This window comes from Schistocerca cancellata, chromosome 2 (genome assembly GCF_023864275.1).
Source record: "Schistocerca cancellata isolate TAMUIC-IGC-003103 chromosome 2, iqSchCanc2.1, whole genome shotgun sequence".
Lineage (NCBI taxonomy): Eukaryota > Metazoa > Arthropoda > Insecta > Orthoptera > Acrididae > Schistocerca > Schistocerca cancellata.
This window is the reverse complement of record NC_064627.1, coordinates 482,059,119-482,081,931: the sequence shown is the minus strand read 5'-3', so window position 1 is coordinate 482,081,931 and position 22,813 is coordinate 482,059,119. Positions and strand designations below refer to the sequence as shown.

Sequence of the window (22,813 nt, the reverse complement as noted above, 5' to 3'; positions counted from 1 at the left end):
TGTCTGACCATGTCAACCTCCAGCCTCTCTCTGTCTATCTCCTCTTCCCCACTTCATCTTCCTCTTCCCCTCTTCATCTCTGCCTCCCCCACTCTTTGACCAGTTCCTCCAACCCCTCTCTCTGACCATGTCTTCCCCCCCTGCAGTCCAACCACATCCTTCTCCCGCTCTCTCTTTCCATATCCGCCTCCCCATCTACCTTTTTCTCCTGCCCAGAACCCTCTACACTTTCCACTTGCCTTATGCATCAGGCCCATCTCCCCTCTCTCTTTCCATCCCCCCCCCCCCCCCCCAACTTCATCCCTACCCTCCTCTATCCATCTCAGCCTGTTCCCAGCCATGCTTATCATCATCATATGTATCCCGTGAAATATAGTTCAACAATGCAGGCTGATACTTCTACAATAACGCACCTGTCATGCAAGACAGACTACACATCATGGGTTTGAAAATAATTTATTTACCCCTCATGTGCAAGCCACCATGGAAAGAAAGTCAAAGCAGACTGATAATACTCCAAAACAATGTGCTTGGAGGTGTACATGTCCAGTTCCTGACAACCGTTTCTTGCCATTCAAATGCAGGATGTGCTTCAAAGCAGGCTGATTTGGCATGCCGATACTGTTCCTATACAACATGCCTGTTTTGAAGGGCAGCGTGTATGCCAGGGGTTGGAGAAAACACATTTTTCCCTGTATATACACACATCTGTTGGAGCTAAGAGTTAATATACCCCACAGTGCTGACACTCATGAGGCCTGCTGTTTCTGTGCCAAATTTGAATCAAATTGCTCTTTAGGTTTCACATCTACATTCTGCTTTATATATATATAACAGACAGATTCTACATACACTTACAGAAAAAAATTACAACACAAATAAATAATTAATGTAGAGTAATGAAATTTTCAGATTACATTTGTCTAGGTAACATATTTAAGTGACTACATTGCAAGATCACATGTTAATGTATGTGTGAGATAAGCCATTGCAAATGTGCAATGTTGGTGCATTAATACGAGGGCTATCCACAAAGTACATTATGTTTTGGAATTAAAAATAAATAAAGTATTGGAAATTTTTTTATTATATACAAATGAAAGCTACACTTAAATACTACTTTTCTACATAGTTGCCATTTAAATTAAGGCACTTATCGTAGCGATGGACGAGCTTGGAAATTCCTTCGTCGTAAAATTCGGCCGCCTGTGCCTTCAACCACGTGGTTACCTCTTCTTTTGGGACATAAAAGGTGTGATTTTTGTGGATTTCCTGGAAAGAGGCACTACAATAAACTCTCGAAGGTATTGCCAAACTCTGCACAACCTCAGAAGAGCAATACAAAACAAGCGCAGGGGAAAGTTGGGCTCGAAGATCTTGCTGATTCACGACAATGCCCGGGCCCACACGGCAAATGCCACTCATGAAGTTCTCGAATCTTTTAAGTGGGAGTTGTTTCTTCATCCGCCGTACAGTCCCAACCTGGCACTGAGTGACTTCCACTTATTCCCAGCAATGAAGACGTGGTTGGCTATGCAGCGTTTTGATGACGACGCACAGCTTCAAGAAGAGATAACCACGTGGTTGAGGGTGCAGGCGGCCGAATTTTACGACGAAGGAATTTCCAAGCTCATCCAGCGCTACGATAAGTGCCTTAATTTAAATGGCAACTATGTAGAAAAGTAGTATTTAAGTGTGCCTTTCATCTGTATATAATAAAAAAAAAATTTCCAATACTTTATTTATTTTTAATTCCAAAACGTAATGTACTTTGTGGATAGCCGTCATAATTTGTGTAACAACCAGAATGTTTAATGCAAGCTTGCAAACGTGCAAGAATTGTGTCATACAGGTACTGGATGTCAATTTGGAGATGGAGTTCCAAACCTGTGGCACTTGGTCAGTCAATACAGGGATGGTTAATGCTGTTTGTGGAATATGCTGGACTTGTCATTTGATAAGGTCCGACATGCGCTCAATTGGAGACAGGTCTGGTGATCAAGAAGGCCAAGGCAACATGTCGAGATTCTGTAGAGTATACTGGGTCACAACAGTGGTATGGGGATGAGCATTATCGTGTTGGAAAACATCCCCTGGAATGCTGTTCATGAATGGCAGCACAACAGGTAAAATCACCAGACAGACATACAAATGTACAGTCAAGCTGCACAGGACAACCATGATAGTTCTCCTTCTGTCGTATGAAATTGCACCATGGCTGATAACTCCAAGTATAGGTTCAGTGTGTCTAGCACATAGTCAAACTGATCACAGCACTCAACTGGCCTCCTTCTAACAAACACACAGCTATACTAACACCAAGGCAGAATCAGCTTTCATCCGAAAACACGACAAACCTCCACCCTGCCCTCCAATCAGCTATCACTTGACACCACCGAAGTCACAAATGGTGATGGTTTGGGGTTGGTTGATTGCAGGCTTGGAGCTGTCCTTGAAGTAATCAATTTGTAAAAGTTCATTGTGGCACTGTGGTGCCAGCTGCTGCTCAAATTGCTGCTGCAGATGAAGTACAATATGCCAGAGCCATATGCTGAACACAATGGTCTTCCAACTTGGTAGTGCCCTATTGCCATCTGAAACCTGGTCTTCTTGTGACCATACATTCTCGTGACCCCTGCTGCCAACATCTGCAATGGTCACATTCCTGCCAAGTCTTTCTGCAATATTCCAGAAGAAACATCCAGCTCCTCATAGCCTATTACTCAACCTCGTTTAAACTCAATGAGGTGCTGATAATGGCATCTTTGTCATCTCAAAGGCATTTTTGACTAACATCGTCTCACCAGATTCAATCTCAAAGGTAACTAATGCTCATGACCATTACATCATATATTTAAAGCAAATCTGATTTGCATCCTCATAGTGGCACTACTAGTGGCACTCTTATATTAATGGTTGTATTGAATCATATTATTTTTCTTTCTTTCCTTTTCTTATATATAATCTATATGTAAACTAAATGAGATATAAACCAGACACACTGCCAAAAGTAAATTAATGAGTTGTTTTATGGCAAGGATAATGTGTCGATACATAATTAAATATCTGTATGAAATGAAGTTAGAAATATGCTCTTCAGTTTATTAATTACTGTATCTTCACCCTTTTGTTTCGGGAAGTGGTAGTGCACGGATGTATGCTTGGATCCACTGCACCAACATTGTTAAAAATGTGTATTTTAACCACTCCTTAAAAGTATCACAAAAAGTTATTAGAAAAGGAATATACACTCCTGGAAATGGAAAAAAGAACACATTGACACCGGTGTGTCAGACCCACCATACTTGCTCCGGACACTGCGAGAGGGCTGTACAAGCAATGATCACACGCACGGCACAGCGGACACACCAGGAACCGCGGTGTTGGCCGTCGAATGGCGCTAGCTGCGCAGCATTTGTGCACCGCCGCCGTCAGTGTCAGCCAGTTTGCCGTGGCATACGGAGCTCCATCGCAGTCTTTAACACTGGTAGCATGCCGCGACAGTGTGGACGTGAACCGTATGTGCAGTTGACGGACTTTGAGCGAGGGCGTATAGTGGGCATGCGGGAGGCTGGGTGGACGTACCGCCGAATTGCTCAACACGTGGGGCGTGAGGTCTCCACAGTACATCGATGTTGTCGCCAGTGGTCGGCGGAAGGTGCACGTGCCCGTCGATCTGGGACCGGACCGCAGCGACGCACGGATGCACGCCAAGACCGTAGGATCCTACGCAGTGCTGTAGGGGACCGCACCGCCACTTCCCAGCAAATTAGGGACACTGTTGCTCCTGGGGTATCGGCGAAGACCATTCACAACCATCTCCATGAAGCTGGGCTATGGTCCCGCACACCGTTAGGCCGTCTTCCGCTCACGCCCCAACATCGTGCAGCCCGCCTCCAGTGGTGTCGCGACAGGCGTGAATGGAGGGACGAATGGAGACGTGTCATCTTCAGCGATGAGAGTCGCTTCTGCCTTGGTGCCAATGATGGTCGTATGCGTGTTTGGCGCCGTGCAGGTGAGCGCCACAATCAGGACTGCATACGACCGAGGCACACAGGGCCAACACCCGGCATCATGGTGTGGGGAGTGATCTCCTACACTGGCCGTACACCACTGGTGATCGTCGAGGGGACACTGAATAGTGCACGGTACATCCAAACCGTCATCGAACCCATCGTTCTACCATTCCTAGACCGGCAAGGGAACTTGCTGTTCCAACAGGACAATGCACGTCCGCATGTATCCCGTGCCACCCAACGTGCTCTAGAAGGTGTAAGTCTACTACCCTGGCCAGCAAGATCTCCGGATCTGTCCCCCATTGAGCATGTTTGGGACTGGATGAAGCGTCGTCTCACGCGGTCTGCACGTCCAGCACGAACGCTGGTCCAACTGAGGCGCCAGGTGGAAATGGCATGGCAAGCCGTTCCACAGGACTACATCCAGCATCTCTACGATCGTCTCCATAGGAGAATAGCAGCCTGCATTGCTGCGAAAGGTGGATATACACTGTACTAGTGCCGACATTGTGCATGCTCTGTTGCCTGTGTCTATGTGCCTGTGGTTCTGTCAGTGTGATCATGTGATGTATCTGACCCCAGGAATGTGTCAATAAAGTTTCCCCTTCCTGGGACAATGAATTCACGGTGTTCTTATTTCAATTTCCAGGAGTGTATATTCATATGGTTATAAGTTCAACTCCTATCTGTTCACCATTTCACTCAACGCCAAGATCCTGAATCAAGAGGTTCCATGCAGACAAGAATAATTAATGCCGTCTCTGGAGAAGTGTTCCTGCATTGACATTGTCACACTCAAGACTTAACACACTGGAATGAATGTGAAGGTAATGACTAAGACTTGATAGGCACTTGGTTTACCTATACTAAAAATATTGTGCTTTGTGGGTTTAAGAAGTTCTAGACAGTTCAACAATTTCAATGTTTTAGTGGTTATTTGGTAATGCACACTACTGCAAGCAGCAGTACATAATGCAAATTATGTTCATTGACCTTGGATGTAATGATATTCAAGGTCTGTTGATACTGGTATTAGTTAAAGTTCACCCAAAATTGTGCACAGATTCATAAATTACTACTAAGTCTTTTTAATTGTCCCTTGAATTGCTTAATGAAGTTAAACCATTTACTACTAGTGGCATATAGATTGTCAGAACTACTGTCTTGTAGGTCAGCAAGTCTGTTACTGAAGTAGAACATTCAAGCAGGTGTTCAGCATAGTATTCAATAACGTCTATGGCATAGGACTTTGTAGTACCTCAAGAATTTCTGTGTAAATTCTAGAAACAGTCAGCCTCCAACTGTCTTGAACACCTGATATTTTAGGTACGAGTGCAGGAGAGTGAGAACATTTCTACCGATCCACCTGTTTCTCTCTGGAGGTCGGAAGTTTGTTATTAGAAGACTGTAAGAAGGCGAGCCACTGACAACAACAAGTGTTTGCCGCCAGCATCACAGAAGATGGGAGGAGAACTCAAGGAATAATTATGTTGTATTCTTTGATGTGTTAGTCTCTGTGGTGATTGTAAAAAAGACTATTGAACAGTTGAAGATAGACTGCTATGCACATTCATGTATTGAACTTGCAGAAGTTATTATCTGTGAAAGTTTAAAATATAAAGTGTTTGAACTGAAAAGTATTATATGAATACCAACATCATTTCAAGGATAGAGAAGTATTTTAATAACTTTTTTGAGTTTATAGCCACTTCTCCGCCTACAGTAAAGTGATACCAACTTGTATAAGTCTAGGAGCATCTGTTCTTCTTCTGTGACTTCCAAATGGTATTCTGTTTTGAAGAGCACATCTGTAGAAATAACATTACATTGTCTTGTATTTACATGAGAAGCTCATTTTTCTTATTTAATTAGGTTCTAATGTTTTGATGGAAAGTCCAAATACATTACAATTTTTATCCTTTGTACTGTCCAAGAGTCCACTTCTTTGTTTCACCATTTATTAATGCAACTGAGTCTATAGTTAATTGGTGGCTTTCTCTTTTGGAAGACTTTGCCCTCAAGTAGGTCTAATGAAAATATTGGACATCTCAGCTGTTGGATACATATTGTTCTGGTTACAACAAATAGTTCTGGAAATTGATCACTGAAGTAATCTCTTAGAAAAAGCTCAAATTATTCCCAGTGCCCCTAATAACCATTACATGATCTTCATTACCATGATCTTTCCCTAGAGAGCTAAAACTACAGATAACATAGATGAGCTCTATAATTGTTTTAAAAATACTAGCTACCCAGTATTTAGTAGTTCAGACAACCCCCCTCCCATGACTACTCCCTAGCAAAATGACCTTGTTGGTATTTTTACCCTTCTGACTACCATAAATTTAGCTTGCACTTTTTTCCCTGTCTTGTCATTGTGTTCCTGAACTGTGTGGTTCATATGGAAATTTTCATCTCCAGAGCAGCAAAGCTGTTGGATAAATCTAGGATGAAGCTCAAGCCACACTTTTCTCACATGATCCGCCATTATGAAGGCTTTGGGTCAAGGCAGTTCAGGAGATATAGTATCTCTTAATTTCTGAAAAGCATCTGATTCCGTACCACATCTATACTTATTATCAAAAGTATGATCATATGGGGTATCAAGAAAAATTTGTGACTGTATTGAGAATCTTATGGTAAGGAGAATACAGAAAACATCTTGGATGAAGAATTATCGACATATGTAGGATCAACTTTTGGTATGCCCCAGGAAAGTGTGTTGGGAGCCTTGCTGTTCATGTTGCATATTAATGACCTTGCAGACAATGTTAATAGTAGCCTCAAACTTTCTGGAGGTGATGCAGTTATCTACAATGAAGTACGGCCTGAAAGAACCTCTACAAACATTCATTCACTTAGTAAGGTTTGCAAGTGGTAAAATATTGGAAAATTGCTTTAAATGTTCAGAAATATAAAACTGTTCACTTCGCAAAATGAAAAATTGCAGTATCCTATGACTATAATGTAATGAGTTACAGCTGGAATCGGTAAACACATACAGATACCTTGATGTAACACTTCATAAGGATATGAAATCAAATGATCACATAGGCTCAATTGTGGGTAAAGCAGATGGCAGACTTCTGTTTATTGGTAGAATACTAATGAAATGCAATCAGTGAATGAAGAAGACTGCATACAAATCACACACAGAACCATGCTAGAATATTACTCATGTCTGTGAGACCTGTAACAGAACTAACAAGTGATATCGAACGTGTACAGAGAAAGGCAGCATTAATGGTCATAGGTTTTTTTGTTCCACAGGAGAGTGTTGCAGAGATGTTGAACTAGCACATTCTTGAAGATAAACATAAATTATTCCAAGAAAGCCTACTTACAAAGTTGCAAGAACCAGCTTTAAATAATGACTACAACCCCCTATGTATCACTTTCACAGGGATTAACTGCAGCATACATGGAGGCATTTAAACAATCATTCTTTCTGTGCCCCATACCTGAATGGAACTGAAAAAACTAATAACTGGTACAGTGGTATGTACCTTGTGCCATGCATATCACATTGGTCTGCAGAGTATAGATGTAGACATAGAAGCTAGTAAACTTGCAGCATCTATTGAACCTCTTGCTTGATCTGCCAGATTTTACCATATTTCAATTATCTACACTAACTTAATAGCTACCAACTACAGCTCCCAGCTGTTTTTTGTAATGCTAAGTTTTTTTAATGGAACATTTATTCAGCAATAGTTGTGCAAAAAAAAAAAAATGAGATTACTACATGTCTTTTTGGAGTTTTATTTAATATTTGCAAGAATGAGTAAGCCTGATGCTCTGAGGGCTTTTTACAATCTCAATGACTTTTGGCTGTTATTCATATCAATACTGGCAAGATATCAGTCCTGGGAATTCCAAGACTTTCTAGAATATTTTAATATTAAGTTTTAGGTTAAAAATTTTTGTGTAATTTCACATTTGCTATTGTTGTTGTTGTTGTTATTATTGTGGATTTCAGTCCAAAGACTGGTTTGATGCAGCCCTCCATACTACACCATCTATGGAAGCCTCCTCATCTTCAAATTACTACTGCACACTACACCCTTCTGAATCTTGTTATTATAACTCCTGAGGTAAAAAGGTCTTAACTGATAGACAGACAGACAGATAACAATTGACAAAAATATATTTTTATCATTTTATATAATTAAAAATTAACAATTTTCTGATTTTTGCCCTTACCAGTACTGTGAAATTTTGTTTCTTGCCAAATTTCATGATTCTAGGCCAATGAGAACTACCTTACAGATTATGTAGGGTGAGTTTGAAGTATCAGAATATGTGACAAAAATGGCAATATCTATCAACTGAATTAACTTAGAAACTTAAATTTATTACACTGCAAAGGGATCCTAGACTTAAATGAGTGACAAATTTCAACTTGATATGTCTATCAGTTCCTGAGAAAATGGGTTTCAAACAGCTGGACAGACAGACAGAGAACACTGTGATTCCATAAGTTTCCATTTTTACTGACTGAGGTATAGGATCCTAAAACAATAAATGACTTGTGAAACCAGTATGTAGTTTATGAAAGAAACTTGTACAATACTAAATTTTTTCCACATAAGATGATTATTCTTGTGCATGATTAAACTGCAACAACTGAAGAGTGTGAGATGAGGTTAAGTTGCATTCACTGTACCAGTATGAAATGTGCCATTTTTTAAATGAAACACAGTAATGCAACACATTATGGTTATTCCCTAAAGTGATGGGGAGCACACCACTGCTCTGAACAAATAGTGCTTTGGAAAATATTGACTATTGTTTACAACAGTTCTACAGTAAATGTAGTGCAGTCCCTATACCATGGAATTGTGTGTATGTGTCAACAAATAACTTTTAGACTTCCTGAAGGGAGAGGAATGTAGGGGAAACAAACACTGCCTCCTCTCACAGGGCCAGCAGCCTACAAACATGTTGTGTTTTTCTGTGAAAGCAGAGCTGACACATGGTCACAGGGCCTCCCAATTCATTTTTGTATTGTAAGAGTCTTGCTCAAATCCCATGATGTACCATGATTACTCTCTTCACACATTCAAAATAAGAAAAGAAAATAAGAAGTAACACACAACACAAAATCAAAGTAAGCTCAGAAAGCATTCAGTAATGACTACAGGACTATTGCTCACAGAGGCTGGCAGCATTATAAGCATGATAGTTCAGGCCCAGAGCAGCTTTGCTGTCCTTGGATGTGTTTGAGACTTAATTAATGTAAATACATGTATGCTAATAATTGTACAATTGCATATGAACTTCTAATTAACTTTCTTGTCTACAGCACCATTTTAATTCCCCATTAACTTGAGGGAATATTGAATAGTTGTAGGTAAACAACTAGAATTCTCTCAGATACAGATTTATTCACACTTAGCTTCTACATAGATACAAGTCCGGAGGCTAACTGCCATTCACGTCCAACATCCTGCCCCAAAGCCCTCTCCTCAAAGATAGCACGCTTGCGCACAGAACAAATATCGATATTTAATGGCGCTCTACGCCACATAGCCCCCCCCCCCTCCCCCCCCACCCCCCCGCACAGTACGGAGTACATCCCTGTTAAAGGGGGGAGGGTGAGAAGTTAGGAAGGAAGGTAACGCACAGTTCTTCTGCGTCAGGCGGAAGCGGTCGACTGGTAGGAGGGGGGTGAAACCCGGTACATCGACGGTGAAGTCAGCAAGCGACGCCGGAGGCTGAAGACGACGTCCCGTCCTGGAGTGGAGGTGTAGCACTTCGTCAGCCGGCAGACGGAGAATCACCTTGCCAGAAGGCCTAACAAAGGCATGCAAATTGCCACACGCAGCACTTCTGCTCAATTTAAAGCGGCGCACCACACGAGATTCTGCACTTCCACCCTCAGTATTGTCACACGCGAATACCACACACACCATATCGCCATCTACGACAACAGATAATTTATGTATGTCATCAGGGTGCACATGTGTTGTGAATTCTTGGATGGCACCTGTACGAGCAATGGTAGGGAGGCAGGGAGGTGTGGGAAAGCCATGGCAGGGGGAAGCATCTGCTAAGACGGGGGTGGCAGGTGCACTGGACTGAGCAGGAGACAACCTCGGGTGATCAGCTGACAGACGAGGGAGCGTGACCGAAGGCAACGAGGAGCCAGCGTGGATTGAATGGTGTGACAAAGAGCTGTCACATGAAGATGGTAACACAATGGTAGAATCTGAGTGGTTGGCAGTTCGACTGCGAGGGCTGTGAGGAGTGAAGCCCCGAAAAGATTGGCCACTCGAATTAGATGAACGCGGAGAAGGAGCAGTGCTCGGCAGAGAAGCACGCTGTGGAGAATCAATACCCAAATGCATGGTGTGGGAAGATGGATGGCCGCTTGAAGCAGGAGTGGTAGAAATAGGGGCAGAATCAGGGAGGTAGGGGAGGTTCACCTGAGGCTCAATGAAAGCTGGTTTCACTTGGTTGAGTGAGACTGTGGTTACAGAGTCTTTTATGAGGAGATCCATGCTATTCTCAGAGCGTTTGACGACCTTGTAAGGACCTGTGTAGGGTGACTGAAGCGGGGCTTTGACTGAGTCGTCTCTGAGAAACGCATACTCACAAGAGTCTAGCGTGCGCGGTACGTACACGCGCCGAGGTGTATGAGCAGCCGGAGGTGGCGGCTGAATTTTGCTGCAGTGCAAGTGCACCCGCTTGAGAAGTGAAGGGAGTTCAGAGGGCCGTGGAAGTGGGGTCGGAGTGACTAATTCTCCAGGCAAAACCTGAGGTTGGCCATACACAAACTCGGCTACGGAACCCTTGAGGTCTTCCTTGAAAGTCACACGAAGGCCAAGAAGCACGAAGGGCAGTGCCTCTGTCCATAGTGAGTCATGGCAACGCAGGGCAGACTTTAAGGTGCGATGCCATCGCTCGACAAGCCCATTGCTTTGGGGGTGGTATGCAGAAGTATAAATTTTGACAATACCACACATATAGTTGGGTTGGGAGTAAGACAGGGTTGTAGCCTATCCCTGGTGTTATTCAATCTGTATATTGAACAAGCAGTAAAGGAAACAAAAGAAAAATTCGGAGTAGGTATTATAATCCATGGAGAAGAAATAAAAACTTTGAGGTTCGCCGATGACATTGTAATTCTGTCAGAGACAGCAAAGGACTTGGAAGAGCAGTTGAATGGAATGGATGGTGTCTTGAAGGGAGGATATAAGATGAACATCAACAAAAGCAAAACGAGGATAATGGAATGTAGTCGAATTAAGTCGGGTGATGTTGAGGGTATTAGATTAGGAAATGAGACACTTAAAGTAGCAAAGGAGTTTTGCTATTTGGGGAGCAAAATAACTGATGATGGTTGAAGTAGAGAGGATATAAAATGAAGACTGGCAATGGCAAGGAAAGCGTTTCTGAAGAAGAGGAATTTGTTAACATCGAGTATAGATTTAAGTGTCAGGAAGTCATTTCTGAAAGTATTTGTATGGAGTGTAGCCATGTATGGAAGTGAAACATGGATGGTAAATAGTTTGGACAAGAAGAGAATAGAAACTTTCGAAATGTGGTGCTACAGAAGAATGCTGAAGATTAGATGGGTAGATCACATTACTAATGAGGAAGTATTGAATAGGATTGGGGAGAAGAGAAGTTTGTGGCACAACTTGACCAGAAGAAGGGATCGGTTGGTAGGACATGTTCTGAGGCATCAAGGGATCACCAATTTAGTATTGGAAGGCAGTGCGGAGGGTAAAAATCGTGGGGGGAGACCAAGAGATGAATACACTAAGCCGATTCAGAAGGATGTAGGTTGCGGTAGGTACTGGGAGATGAAGAAGCTTGCACAGGACAGAGTAGCATGGAGGGCTGCATCAAACCAGTCTCAGGACTGAAGACCACAACAACAACAACACACATTTTACATAAGTCAGAGAAAACTGAAGACTCGAATTGTCGCCCCTGGTCAGTGGTGAGGTAAACAGGTGAGCCAAATCTAGAGATCCACAAATCTAAGAATGCTCGACTTATGGTCTCAGAGGTAATGTTTAGAATAGGCACAGTCTCAGCCCACCGAGTCATCCTGTCAATAGCTGTAAACAAGTAACGGAAACCCTCAGAGGGGGGCAAAGGGCCTACGAGGTCGACATGAACATGGTGAAACCGGCCTGGCGGTTGGGCAAAACAGCCAAGGGGTGGAGAAGTGTGCCTGGAAACTTTGTTCTGTTGACACACCATGCATGCCCTTGCCCAAGACTGACAGTCACGGCGCATGTCTCTCCAGACCTGTTCAGCTACCAGACGGGTGGAAGCTTTGACACCGGGGTGTGCTAATGTGTGTAGTTTGTCAAAGACCTGGCGTTGAAGGGGCTTAGGAATGAATGGCTGCAACGTACCAGTCGATTCATCACACCACACTAAGTCAGTTATGCCAGGGAAAGTAGAGTGTACCGGTTGGAAAGAGGAGCTGTGGTCTGATATTAACTGCATGGTATCGGGGTCTGCCGATTGCAACCGAGGTAGGTCCGTTAAGTCAATTAAGGTTGTGACAGCACCAACACGTGAGAGAAAATCAGCGACCACATTGTCCACTCCTCGGATGTAGCGAATGTCATTTGTAAATTGCAAGATGTAATCGATGTGACGGAAGCGTCGTGGGGGCGGATCAGCCGCAGGATTTTTTATGGCAGGAACCAACGGCTTGTGATCAGTGAGCACATAGAAATCTCGTCCCTCAACATCAGTTCTGAAACGTCTTATGGCCTCATAAACTGCAAGAAATTCTCTGTCGAATGCTGAGTATTTCTTCTGCGCATTGTTTAGTTTTTTTGAGAAAACTGCAGGGGGGTCGTAACATTGTTGTATGTCTGACTCAGTACTGCGCCGATAGCATTGTCACTAGCGTCAGTAGTGATAAACATTGTGGCGTCCGCCTGTGGGTGAGCAATAGTGACAGCGGAGGCCAACAGCTGTTTGAGTTCATTAAATGCCTTGTCCATGTCTGGTGTCCATGGTACCTGGCGGGTTCCAGAAGTTTGTGGGCCAGCGAGAGCATCTGTGAGAGGAGCCTGCACCGCAGAAGCAGCTGGCAAATGTTTCTGGTAATAATTAACTGTTCTGATGAACCTGCGTAATTCCCTATAGCTCTGAGGGCATAGCATCTCGAGAACAGGCTTGATCTTGTCCTGTGGTGGTGTCAGACCATCCGATGACACAACATAACTTAGGAATGTGACGGATGACTGGTGCAATTGAGTCTTTTTATTGTTCAGTTCAATACCAGCGGCCGCTAAAATATCTGTCACAACTTGAACACGCTCCTCACTCTGTTCCAAAGCAGAAGCTAAAACCAATATGTCGTCCATGTATACGAAACAAAAGTCTAGATGGGATAAAGTTTGATTGATGAAACGCTGCCACGTTTGGGGGGCGTTTTTCAACCCAAACGGGGCATAAATTTGTATTGGAACAGCCCGAAGGGAGTGGTTATGGCAGTCTTTTCAATGTCCTCCCGAGCCATAGGAATCTGATGAAATGCGTGCTTACAGTCCACAACAGAGAAGTACTTTGCACCTGCGAGCGCATGATTGCAGTCTGCGATGTGTGGGACCGGATATTTATCAATGATGGTGCAGGCATTTAAACGCCTATAGTCTCCAACCATACGCCAAGTACCATCTTTCTTTTGGTCAAACAGGATAGGACTAGCCCAGCAACCGGAAGAAGGTTCAATTATTCCCTTTTGTAACAGATCGTCCAATTGTTCTTTTGAAATTTTCATAAATTCCGGCTTGAGGCGGCGTGAACGTTGCGATATGGGCGGCCCATCGGTTAGACATAACCAATGAACTGTGCCGTTAGTGACTACTGCAATACGTGGTGCGGCACGACAGTCAGATGCCCGTGAAGCAGAGCAGGCAGTGGTGGACGGGCCAAGCTGTGGCACTGAGGGCACAGAAGTTCAGGTGTGCCACCCGCTCGTAGGCTGCGTAAAGGCCGCACATGTGTTAACATGGGCGAGGTTGGTACACTGGTTCTTGGTAGCGGGCCGTGCCGCTACGAGCGCTGTACGCACGAGTGGGCATGGCCAAACAGCAGATGGCCGTAGTTCATTGCCACGAGCTTGGCAAGTTAATTGTCCATTCGGAACGCAAGGAGCATGAGCACTCGGGCATACCCTTTCATTACAAAAGGGGGTGCTGACACAGTTTACAGAGTTCACAACATTGTCGTTACCGTGCGCGGGCACAGGAACACCAGATTGGCATGGACTGACCTTGTCTGTAGCTGACGAGTCGTCTGCTTGTAGTGCCGAGAGGTGTTGTTGTGTGGAGGCCAACTCGTGGTGTATGTCGCGGAGATGCAGCAGCATTTCCATATGTTCCATCCGCAACTTCAAAGACTTGGCGCACTCCACTAGCCACTTGTTTGTCCAAGATTGCAGCTCCAAGGATAGGTTTACACACTTCTTAGCACAGCACACATGTTTGGTGTTAGCCGAACTGTCACTCGGCGAAGCGAAAGGAATATGTTTGTTGGGGGGGGGGGGTAAAACACAGTATTTTGCACAAAATCTAGTGACAACTGATAGTGCTTGAGGAAATCAATTCCGAGAATAGGTTCTTCAATTGTTGACACTAGAAACGTCCACTCCAGCTTGCACTGTTCTTCACTGTATACAAAGTAGAACCCGAGCACTGTAGGGTAGACAAGTTCACTGCACAAAGTACTGTTTTGTGTAGTTGCACTCTATTTGTTGCTAGGCAAACCAGCAGCAAAGAGACGTCTGCGCCAGTGTCTACCAGAAAACATACACCTGATCGTAAATCGCGATCATAGACTCAACCACACTTACTGTTATTGTCCGAAACGGAGTGCAACGTGGGATGGTGCCCGTTGTTTACATCGCAGGAGGTGGCACCGTAGCCTACCTGCGGTTGGAGTTTGGGTAAGAACAGCGTGACTGGCATTTGTGAGCTTGCTCCCGAATCTCGCGTGGAAGAAACAGTAAGGTTGGGCGGGCCTGTGCTTCTGTGGGTAGTTGCTAGGTGACGGAGTATGTGCCCCAGAGTCTTCCACCGAGGCCGATGCACTGTCGTTGCGGGGAGTTGAAGGTGCAGGCAGGGCGGCTAGTTTAAAAAACTTGTTATTAGCAGCACCAGACATGGGCGTGGCATCAGAAAGCATCTTAGTGCGGTCACGTCCAGAATGCAGTGCACGGAGCTCACATTGCCTGGCGGAGTATGCTCTGTCGGCGGCGCGTAAACGTTCATTTACTGGCCTATCTTCATACGCAGAGATTGCAGTCTGGACAGGCAAAGGCAGCTTTTCAGTCCAGATTTCTGCGAGCGTGTCATCAGGCATAACTTGCTCATCGACGAGAAGACAGATGCACCGCCACAGCTGGGATGGAGACCTGTCGCCGAGACGCTCTTCGTAGATGAGCTGTCGCACATTTTCTCTCCTGGTTTTAGAGACACCCTCCAGTATCGTCTGTTTCGCCACAGCATACTTCCCTGCTGGGGGGGGGGGGGGGGGGGGTGCTTTGACCAGATCGTAAATTAAATCGATGCGGTCGTGAAGATGGTTCATGAGGCAGGCGAAGCGTGTGTCGTCGTCCAAAGCACAGACATTGAATGTTTGCCCAACCAGGTTAAACCAGAACTCCGGGTGAGCGGGTTTGAAGTCTGGTAATTTTGGCAGATTCGGCACTGCAGTCACTGCGGAGGTGCACCTATTACTTCGGACGGAAGTAGAGCATGCAGAAGATTGCGAGTCCGAATTATTGGCGTCCCGTAATACGGGAATCGCTAAATTCACTTGACGCCGGGGGAGGCGGCTGAGAAGCGACGGACGCTCGAACGGTGTGAGGATCGTAGTCAAAATGTGCATTCTCATTGACGTGGTGGCTCAGAGAGAAGCCACAAGTGCTTAAGAACGCCGGTGAATGTCCGTTATGCACACAGTATTCACTCGACCGTGAGTGGTGGGGCTGGTTGTAGATGTCGGAGTAATTACTGTCCAGCACAGAATTGTTGACCTGATTAGAAGCAACACAAGGATCCCACACACGTCCACTAGGATGCACACTCGGTGTGATATTTGCTGTTTGGCAAGCATTGAACACCTGTTGACTAGCTGGCGCGGAAGGATACACACGTGGCTGGAACTGATTCGAGTTTGAATTTACTACTGGATTTTCCAAAGTAGCAATACCTCGCTCGACACCATGAACTGCATTGAATTGTGTGTTCGACACAGGAGTAGGAATGTTCCGACCAACACTCTGTGGAGAACACGTGGGAAGGTCCAGGCTAACAAAGCCAGAGTCCACGACCGTTGGCGGTTGGAAGACACTGCCACTGGCACTCGATGAATTCCACTGCATGTTCTGGCTGAAGGATTCTGAAGATTCTTGCGGCATGTCCACTACGATGGCAGGAGTGCTGGAGAGATTTTGCTGGTATCCGGGCGGCGGTGAATGCTGAAAGGCCGTTGTCTGGAGCTGAACAAAATCCCTCATGATTGCGGAGAAACCCGACGTGGTAGGAGTGTAAATAACCTTCGGGTGGTAACTCGGACGTGTATTACACAAAAACGGGGTCACCAGTGAGGGAATATTGAATAGTTGTAGGTAAACAACTAGAATTCTCTCAGATACAGATTTATTCACACTTAGCTTCTACACGGATAAAAGTCCGGAGGCTAACTGCCGTTCGCGTCCAACATCCTGCCCCAAAGCCCTCTCCTCAAAGATAGCACACTTGCGCACAGAACAAATATCAATATTTATGGCACTCTACGCCACAAACTTATCCAACCCATTTTTAATTCCACACCATAATGCTGTGAAATTCTGAGTGCAGTACACAGAGACTTCAGGCAGTGCTAAAATCTCTTAAGTCAGAGATAATGTACAGTTCAGCAGTTCTACTATTGGAATTGTCATGTACGCAATCTATGACATAAAGTTGATTTTAGTCTCATGTATCAATGTTAGTGTTGTGATATTTGCAATCATTAGAGTATAACACTCACTGAAAATTAGTACAATAGAACAGTTGGTCACTTGATAAAGATGAAAATATAATTTTATTATAATATATATAATATAATTTTATTATTTATATTAGTACCTTTCAGTGTCCTCTTCTACAGTGTGACTGTTAAAACAGACCACTCTAATGGATGCCATACAAGATGGACTTTCATTAGCTGAGAGTAAGAACCTATCACTGGATGGCTGTTTTATGCTTTCATAGCTGCTTCCTCACTATCTTACCAAACTTTTATTGGTGATCTATTTGAACTACAGTTTTAGCCTCATGGTGGAGATCTTGCACATGCTATCTGCTCTCCTCTTTTAATGAGAACTGTGTTTTAGGACTAAATTTAATAAGGAGTGAACTTTTTAGACCTTGAGTCTATTATAATACAGCTTTGGTATTTTATGGGAGCATGAGTTTTGACACTTTTAACATGCACCTCATGGTATATAAATTCCAAGCTTAGTCATTCAGTGATCAACATTTTGTAGTTTATGCAGTTAACTGGTTTACAACTTGAATGTTGGGACACTGTACAATGAGAAGCAAAAAGATTGCCCGGCCTGAATAATTTAGAATCCAAGAACAGAGTATTGCGCATGCCCAAGTTCAGAAGTGCCAGTGTTCACAACTCTAGTGGTATTTGGAGTTTCAACCTCATGTTTACATGATCATATAGAATCAATATAATAGTTAGGATACAGTATATGTAAAGATTCATTGCAATTTATAAATAGTATCATTTCTTTTGAAAATCATTATTCAAGCACATAGCAATGGTTGAAATATAAGAACACCACATTGACAGAATTACTACAATGGCAAGCATTTCACATCTGTTTCAATGGTTGACTGGATAGGCTGGTGGTTTACGAACATAAAGGATGAGTGTTCGAATCTAACTGGATTCAATTGTTATTTTCTTTTACTTATAGCTGTGCAAGTAATATTTCAAACCTTAATTCATGACAAATTGCACAATTTTAGACTTTTATAGGTTCCACATTATTTAAAAAGATTACATTTTATAATAGTCTATTGTTTAAACAAATGGAAAAATGGTCATTGTAAAAATATTGAAAATGGATGTATTTATTTGTAATTACTTCGATCGCCACCTGACATCTCTATAGTTTTCAGCTAAGAGAAACATATAAGCTGACTGGCATACATCATAGGTCTGCTTCAAAATGACTGATGTGAATGTTCATGAGTGAATAATTTCTCTCTTGGAAAAGGTGTGCATCTGAGGCAGGACATCGTTATGGTGTTGATTCTTCCACAGCAAGTGGATGTGTTAGATGATTTAGAGATAATGATGAGGTAGTGAGACGTCCAATACCTGGAAGACCACGGAAGACCATATGTCTCTACATGGAGGAAAGATGAAGAATTGGTCAGGGTGGCCCAGAATGCTCCTTTGTCAATCATCTAGGAACTTAGGAAAGCTTAACATTTCCTGGGCTTATCAAGAACTGTTCTCAGAAGACTGAGGGACCATGGAATAAGATTCTGTCTTGCTCTTATCATAGAACCTATGTCTGATGAACAAGCCATGGATAGACTAGCAATTGTGAGTCCCTGGGGGGAGATGTAGATTGAAGGAAAGTCATTTTCACTGATGAAAGTGCAATTGTGTCCACAGGCAGAAGCCTTGCTCTTGTTTACCACACAAGTGGACAACAATATGACACACACTTTGTTGCCACATGCAGTAGAAATGGACACATAAATGTGAAATGTTGGATCTGGATGTCTTACATGGATGTAGGAACTTTAGAATGTATCCACGTTAAATTCAGTTCAGCATGCTTGAAAATTTTCTTGAAAATGAAATCATTCTTGGAGATTGACTTTGGTACTCCAAAGGATGTCTCATTTACCAACATTGGAAAATCCAGCATGGAATATAGCAATATAATGAAAAGGATACTTGTTACTCACCATACAGTGGTGATGGTGAGTTACAGAAAGGTACAACAAAAAGACTGTTGGGAAGTTAGATTTTGGCCAACAAACTGGTTCCAGCTGCCAGAGACAGTGGTCATGTGTGTGTGAGCTGCTTTTGTGTGCATTTGTGCTTATGCATGTGTATGTTGTCTAGTTTTGACTAAGGCCTTGTTGGACAAAAGCTAACTTTGTGACAGTATTTTTGTTGTGCCTTTCTGTGATTCAGCACCTCCACTATATGGTGAGTAACAACTATTCTTTTCAGTATATTGTCACTTACCAACATGATAATCATCCATCACACACTAGCATTAGTATTCAGAACTGGTTTCAAAGGAGGGAGAATATTATTCAGTGCCTTCCATGACCTCCAAAGTCACCTGATGTCAATCCCATACAGCACATATGGGCTCAACTTGAGAAGACTTTGCAGAACAATTGGCCCCCCTCCAGGAATTGTGAATGTTCAATGGGATTTGGTTCATTCTTCATGGGAGATAATTGCTGTGGATGAGGAGTTTTTCCATAGACTTGTAAATTCTATGCCTCAAAGAATCCAATCTGTTCTTGATGTCAATGGCATGTGGACAAAATATTCAAGCTATACATAGCCTACTCCTCATTTTATTTTATTTCATTTTTCTATAAAGGATCTATGCAGTTATTGGGCCAACAATATAAATTTCAAAATAGAATCTACTTGCTATTATAGTATTTGTATTTTTATGGGAGGTCAGATGAATATCACTCTTTAAGGAAGGTCATTTTTATTTTTATAGGAGATCATATGAATATCACCTTTCAAGGAAGATTATTTTTATTTTTATTGGAGGTCAGATGAATATCACCCTCTGAGGATGATTATTTTTAATGTTACTGGAGGTCAGAAATATTACCTTCCAAGGAAGATTATTTTTAGGCATCAAATTCACAAACCAACATTAATTATTTACTAAAGGGAATATTGAAAAAAGAAAAAAATAGAAAATATAATTTAATAACAAAAAGTAAATAAAGCACAGAAAATCTGTGATGCACTAAAAAAGAAAAGGCTGCAGTGAGATTTGAACTGACACATACTACAGCTACCAGTACAGCAAGCTGATAACCTACTAAGGAGCTACTGATTTTCTCTTATTTTTAGCCTAATAGATGAATAGGGCTATTGTAGTTGAAGAAGGAATATTAAACTAGAAATAACAGATATTGGAAGGCAGATCCACCTGCTCATGTAAATTGTGCATAAGGACTTGATAAAACATGCCAATCAGCTGATATATTTCTCTTAGCTGAAAACTATAGACACACCAGGTGATGGTCGAAGTAATTACAAATAAATAGATCCATTTTCAATATTTTTATTATGAGCATTTTTCTGGTTGTTTAAAGATTAGACTATTATAAAATGGAATCTTTTGAAATTATGTGAAACCTAGAAAAGCCTACAATTGCACAATTTGTCATGAATTAAACTTTAAAATGTTAATTGCACAGGTGTAAGAAAAAGAAAATGACAATTGAATCCAGTTAGAACAGTTATATAATCAAACACTCACCATTTATATTTGTATACCATCAGTCTATCCATCAGCCATTGAAACACACATGAAATGATCATCATTGTAGTAATACTACCAATGTGGAGTTCTTATATTTCAACCATGTCTACATGATCGAATAATGATTTTCAAAAGAAATGATACAATGTGTTAAACTGCAATGAATCTTGACATATACTCTGTCGTAACTATTATATTCCTCCTATTCAATGGTGTTAACACCAAGCTGAAGCTCCACAGACCACTATAGTTGTGAACACTGGCACTTATGAACTAGGGCATGTGCAATGGTCTGTTCTTGGACTCTAAATTATTTTGGCTGGGCATCCTTTTTGCCTTTCATTGTACATTCTCTCTAGTCTTATGAAATGTAAAGTTATTATCACCTGAAGATGCAATTATAATGATGTGCAACCATTTGTAATGCCAAATAAAGAGAGCTCATGTGGCACTGAAGAATTTTCATTCATTTTCAAAAAGTTTTTAAAGCAATTTTTTAGGATTATTTTGGAAAGTTTGGATATTTCTTTATAATAACAATGCTTGATATTATTCATTACATAATTATTAATAAAAACAAAGTTTAATTAATGAAGTAATAAAAAAGGATATTACATATATTATATAATATACCTTGTGTCCTAGCCAGCAGTTCATAACTTGTTATGCCTGCTAGATAAGGTACATAGTTATAACGTCCCTCTGACATTAATATCTGTGGTTCCTCTGCCAGAAAAGCACCTTCATGTTCTGGTTCCAGAGTTGGTACCCATATAGTCATAAAGAAAGTTACACGGTCCTGAAACATATGTTGTGCTAGATAATAAGATTATTCTGAGATGTTTAAGCACATTACAGCTCATTACTGAAATGTATTTGCATTCCTCAGTTACAACCAATGACACTTGCACTATTTTCATACCTTACAAGGTTGGAAGTAACCAGTAAAAATGATTTGTATTAGAAGTAACTCAATGAAGAGACCAGATTCCCTACAATGAGTCCACACATTAAAAAGATTGCTTCCATTATGATTCCTACAGTTTTACCAAGCTGTATATTGTTCAATGTTTTGATTTCTGCTGACAATTAAAACTGCAACACTATCAGAAAATTGAATAACCAAATTTTACTTATTGTGTCTACGCAATATAGCAGGACAAATATACATTACATTTTTAGGTGCAAAATTTATATAAAGAGCCACTAACTTTGGAAATAACAATAGCTCTAAACTACGTGGGTACTGATTCTAACTGAGGTTGTATGACATATATGAGTATATTATTCCATCCTGCTTCAACCCTATGCAAGGGTTCATTAATTGTACTGGCTGTTGAGCAGTGGCCTGCCTGATTCTCAGCAACACCATCACCAGTTGGTTTCAGTGGACTCTTCCCTCATCTTCACAAAAGAGGGCTCCATCTCACCCTGGGGTTTGAATGAGGTGCTCTACAGTTTGAATGAGGTGCTCTACCATTTTAATGTTACTCAATCTATCCCTCTGTTCTCAGGAAAGTAACAGCTCTGTAGGCTAGGATAGTGTTGTGTAGTTCTGTATGTGTCTGTCAGAAGTACTATGTGATTCGTCTTCCAAAGATAAGTACTGGCCAACAATTTTGACCCATAGTTTCATATTCCTTGTTCTCACTTATTTTTCAGTTAGTAATGGTCACATAACATAAATTTCTCATTGACAAATTTTATTTTTGCTGGAGCTACAGTCCCACAAAAGTTTTTGAATGATGCTTCTGCCATTTCACTTTATATTGTTCTATGATCCAGAGTTTAGCCTTAGGGCATTTTCAAGTACAAAAACTTATGTAATATGTCAAAAGACATCAGACTGGGATGAAATGCAAGTCTTTGTCAAAAAAGTGTACCTGGTCATACAGACTAGATCTGTCTTTAGTAAAAGTGGAAACATCACTAAAAATGCCTATATATATTGCAGACTTCCAATTGTGGACCCTGTAGCACAGATGATATATGAAACTCCTAATCAATTAAGAGGTATGCTCCACATTATTGTGGCTCATGGGTACACACAACAACTAAATAATACAAGGATATTGATGCTCGTGCATTATGATACCTAACATCACAGTAAAGTAGATAAGTATAAATACATGATCATGAAAAATCATGAAAATCTACAATCAAAGCATCAAAATGCATGAGTAAAGATGGATGTGTTCTTAACCCCTTGAATAAATGTGAAGCAACATGGAAAGTCATCAAAATTGTCAAAAGAAGGATTTCA

At 42.0% G+C, this 22,813-nt stretch overlaps 1 protein-coding gene across 1 annotated transcript in view; it reads right to left on the bottom strand.

Annotated features, from left to right (window-relative positions):
* The window catches only part of LOC126146300 (esterase FE4-like), a 123,398-nt gene that overhangs the window by 9,568 nt on the left and 91,017 nt on the right, over positions 1–22,813 (bottom strand). The window contains exon 7 of the mRNA XM_049915611.1: positions 21,184–21,349. Coding sequence (XP_049771568.1) covers positions 21,184–21,349 — 166 coding nt within the window. The remainder of the gene's footprint in view (positions 1–21,183; positions 21,350–22,813) is intronic.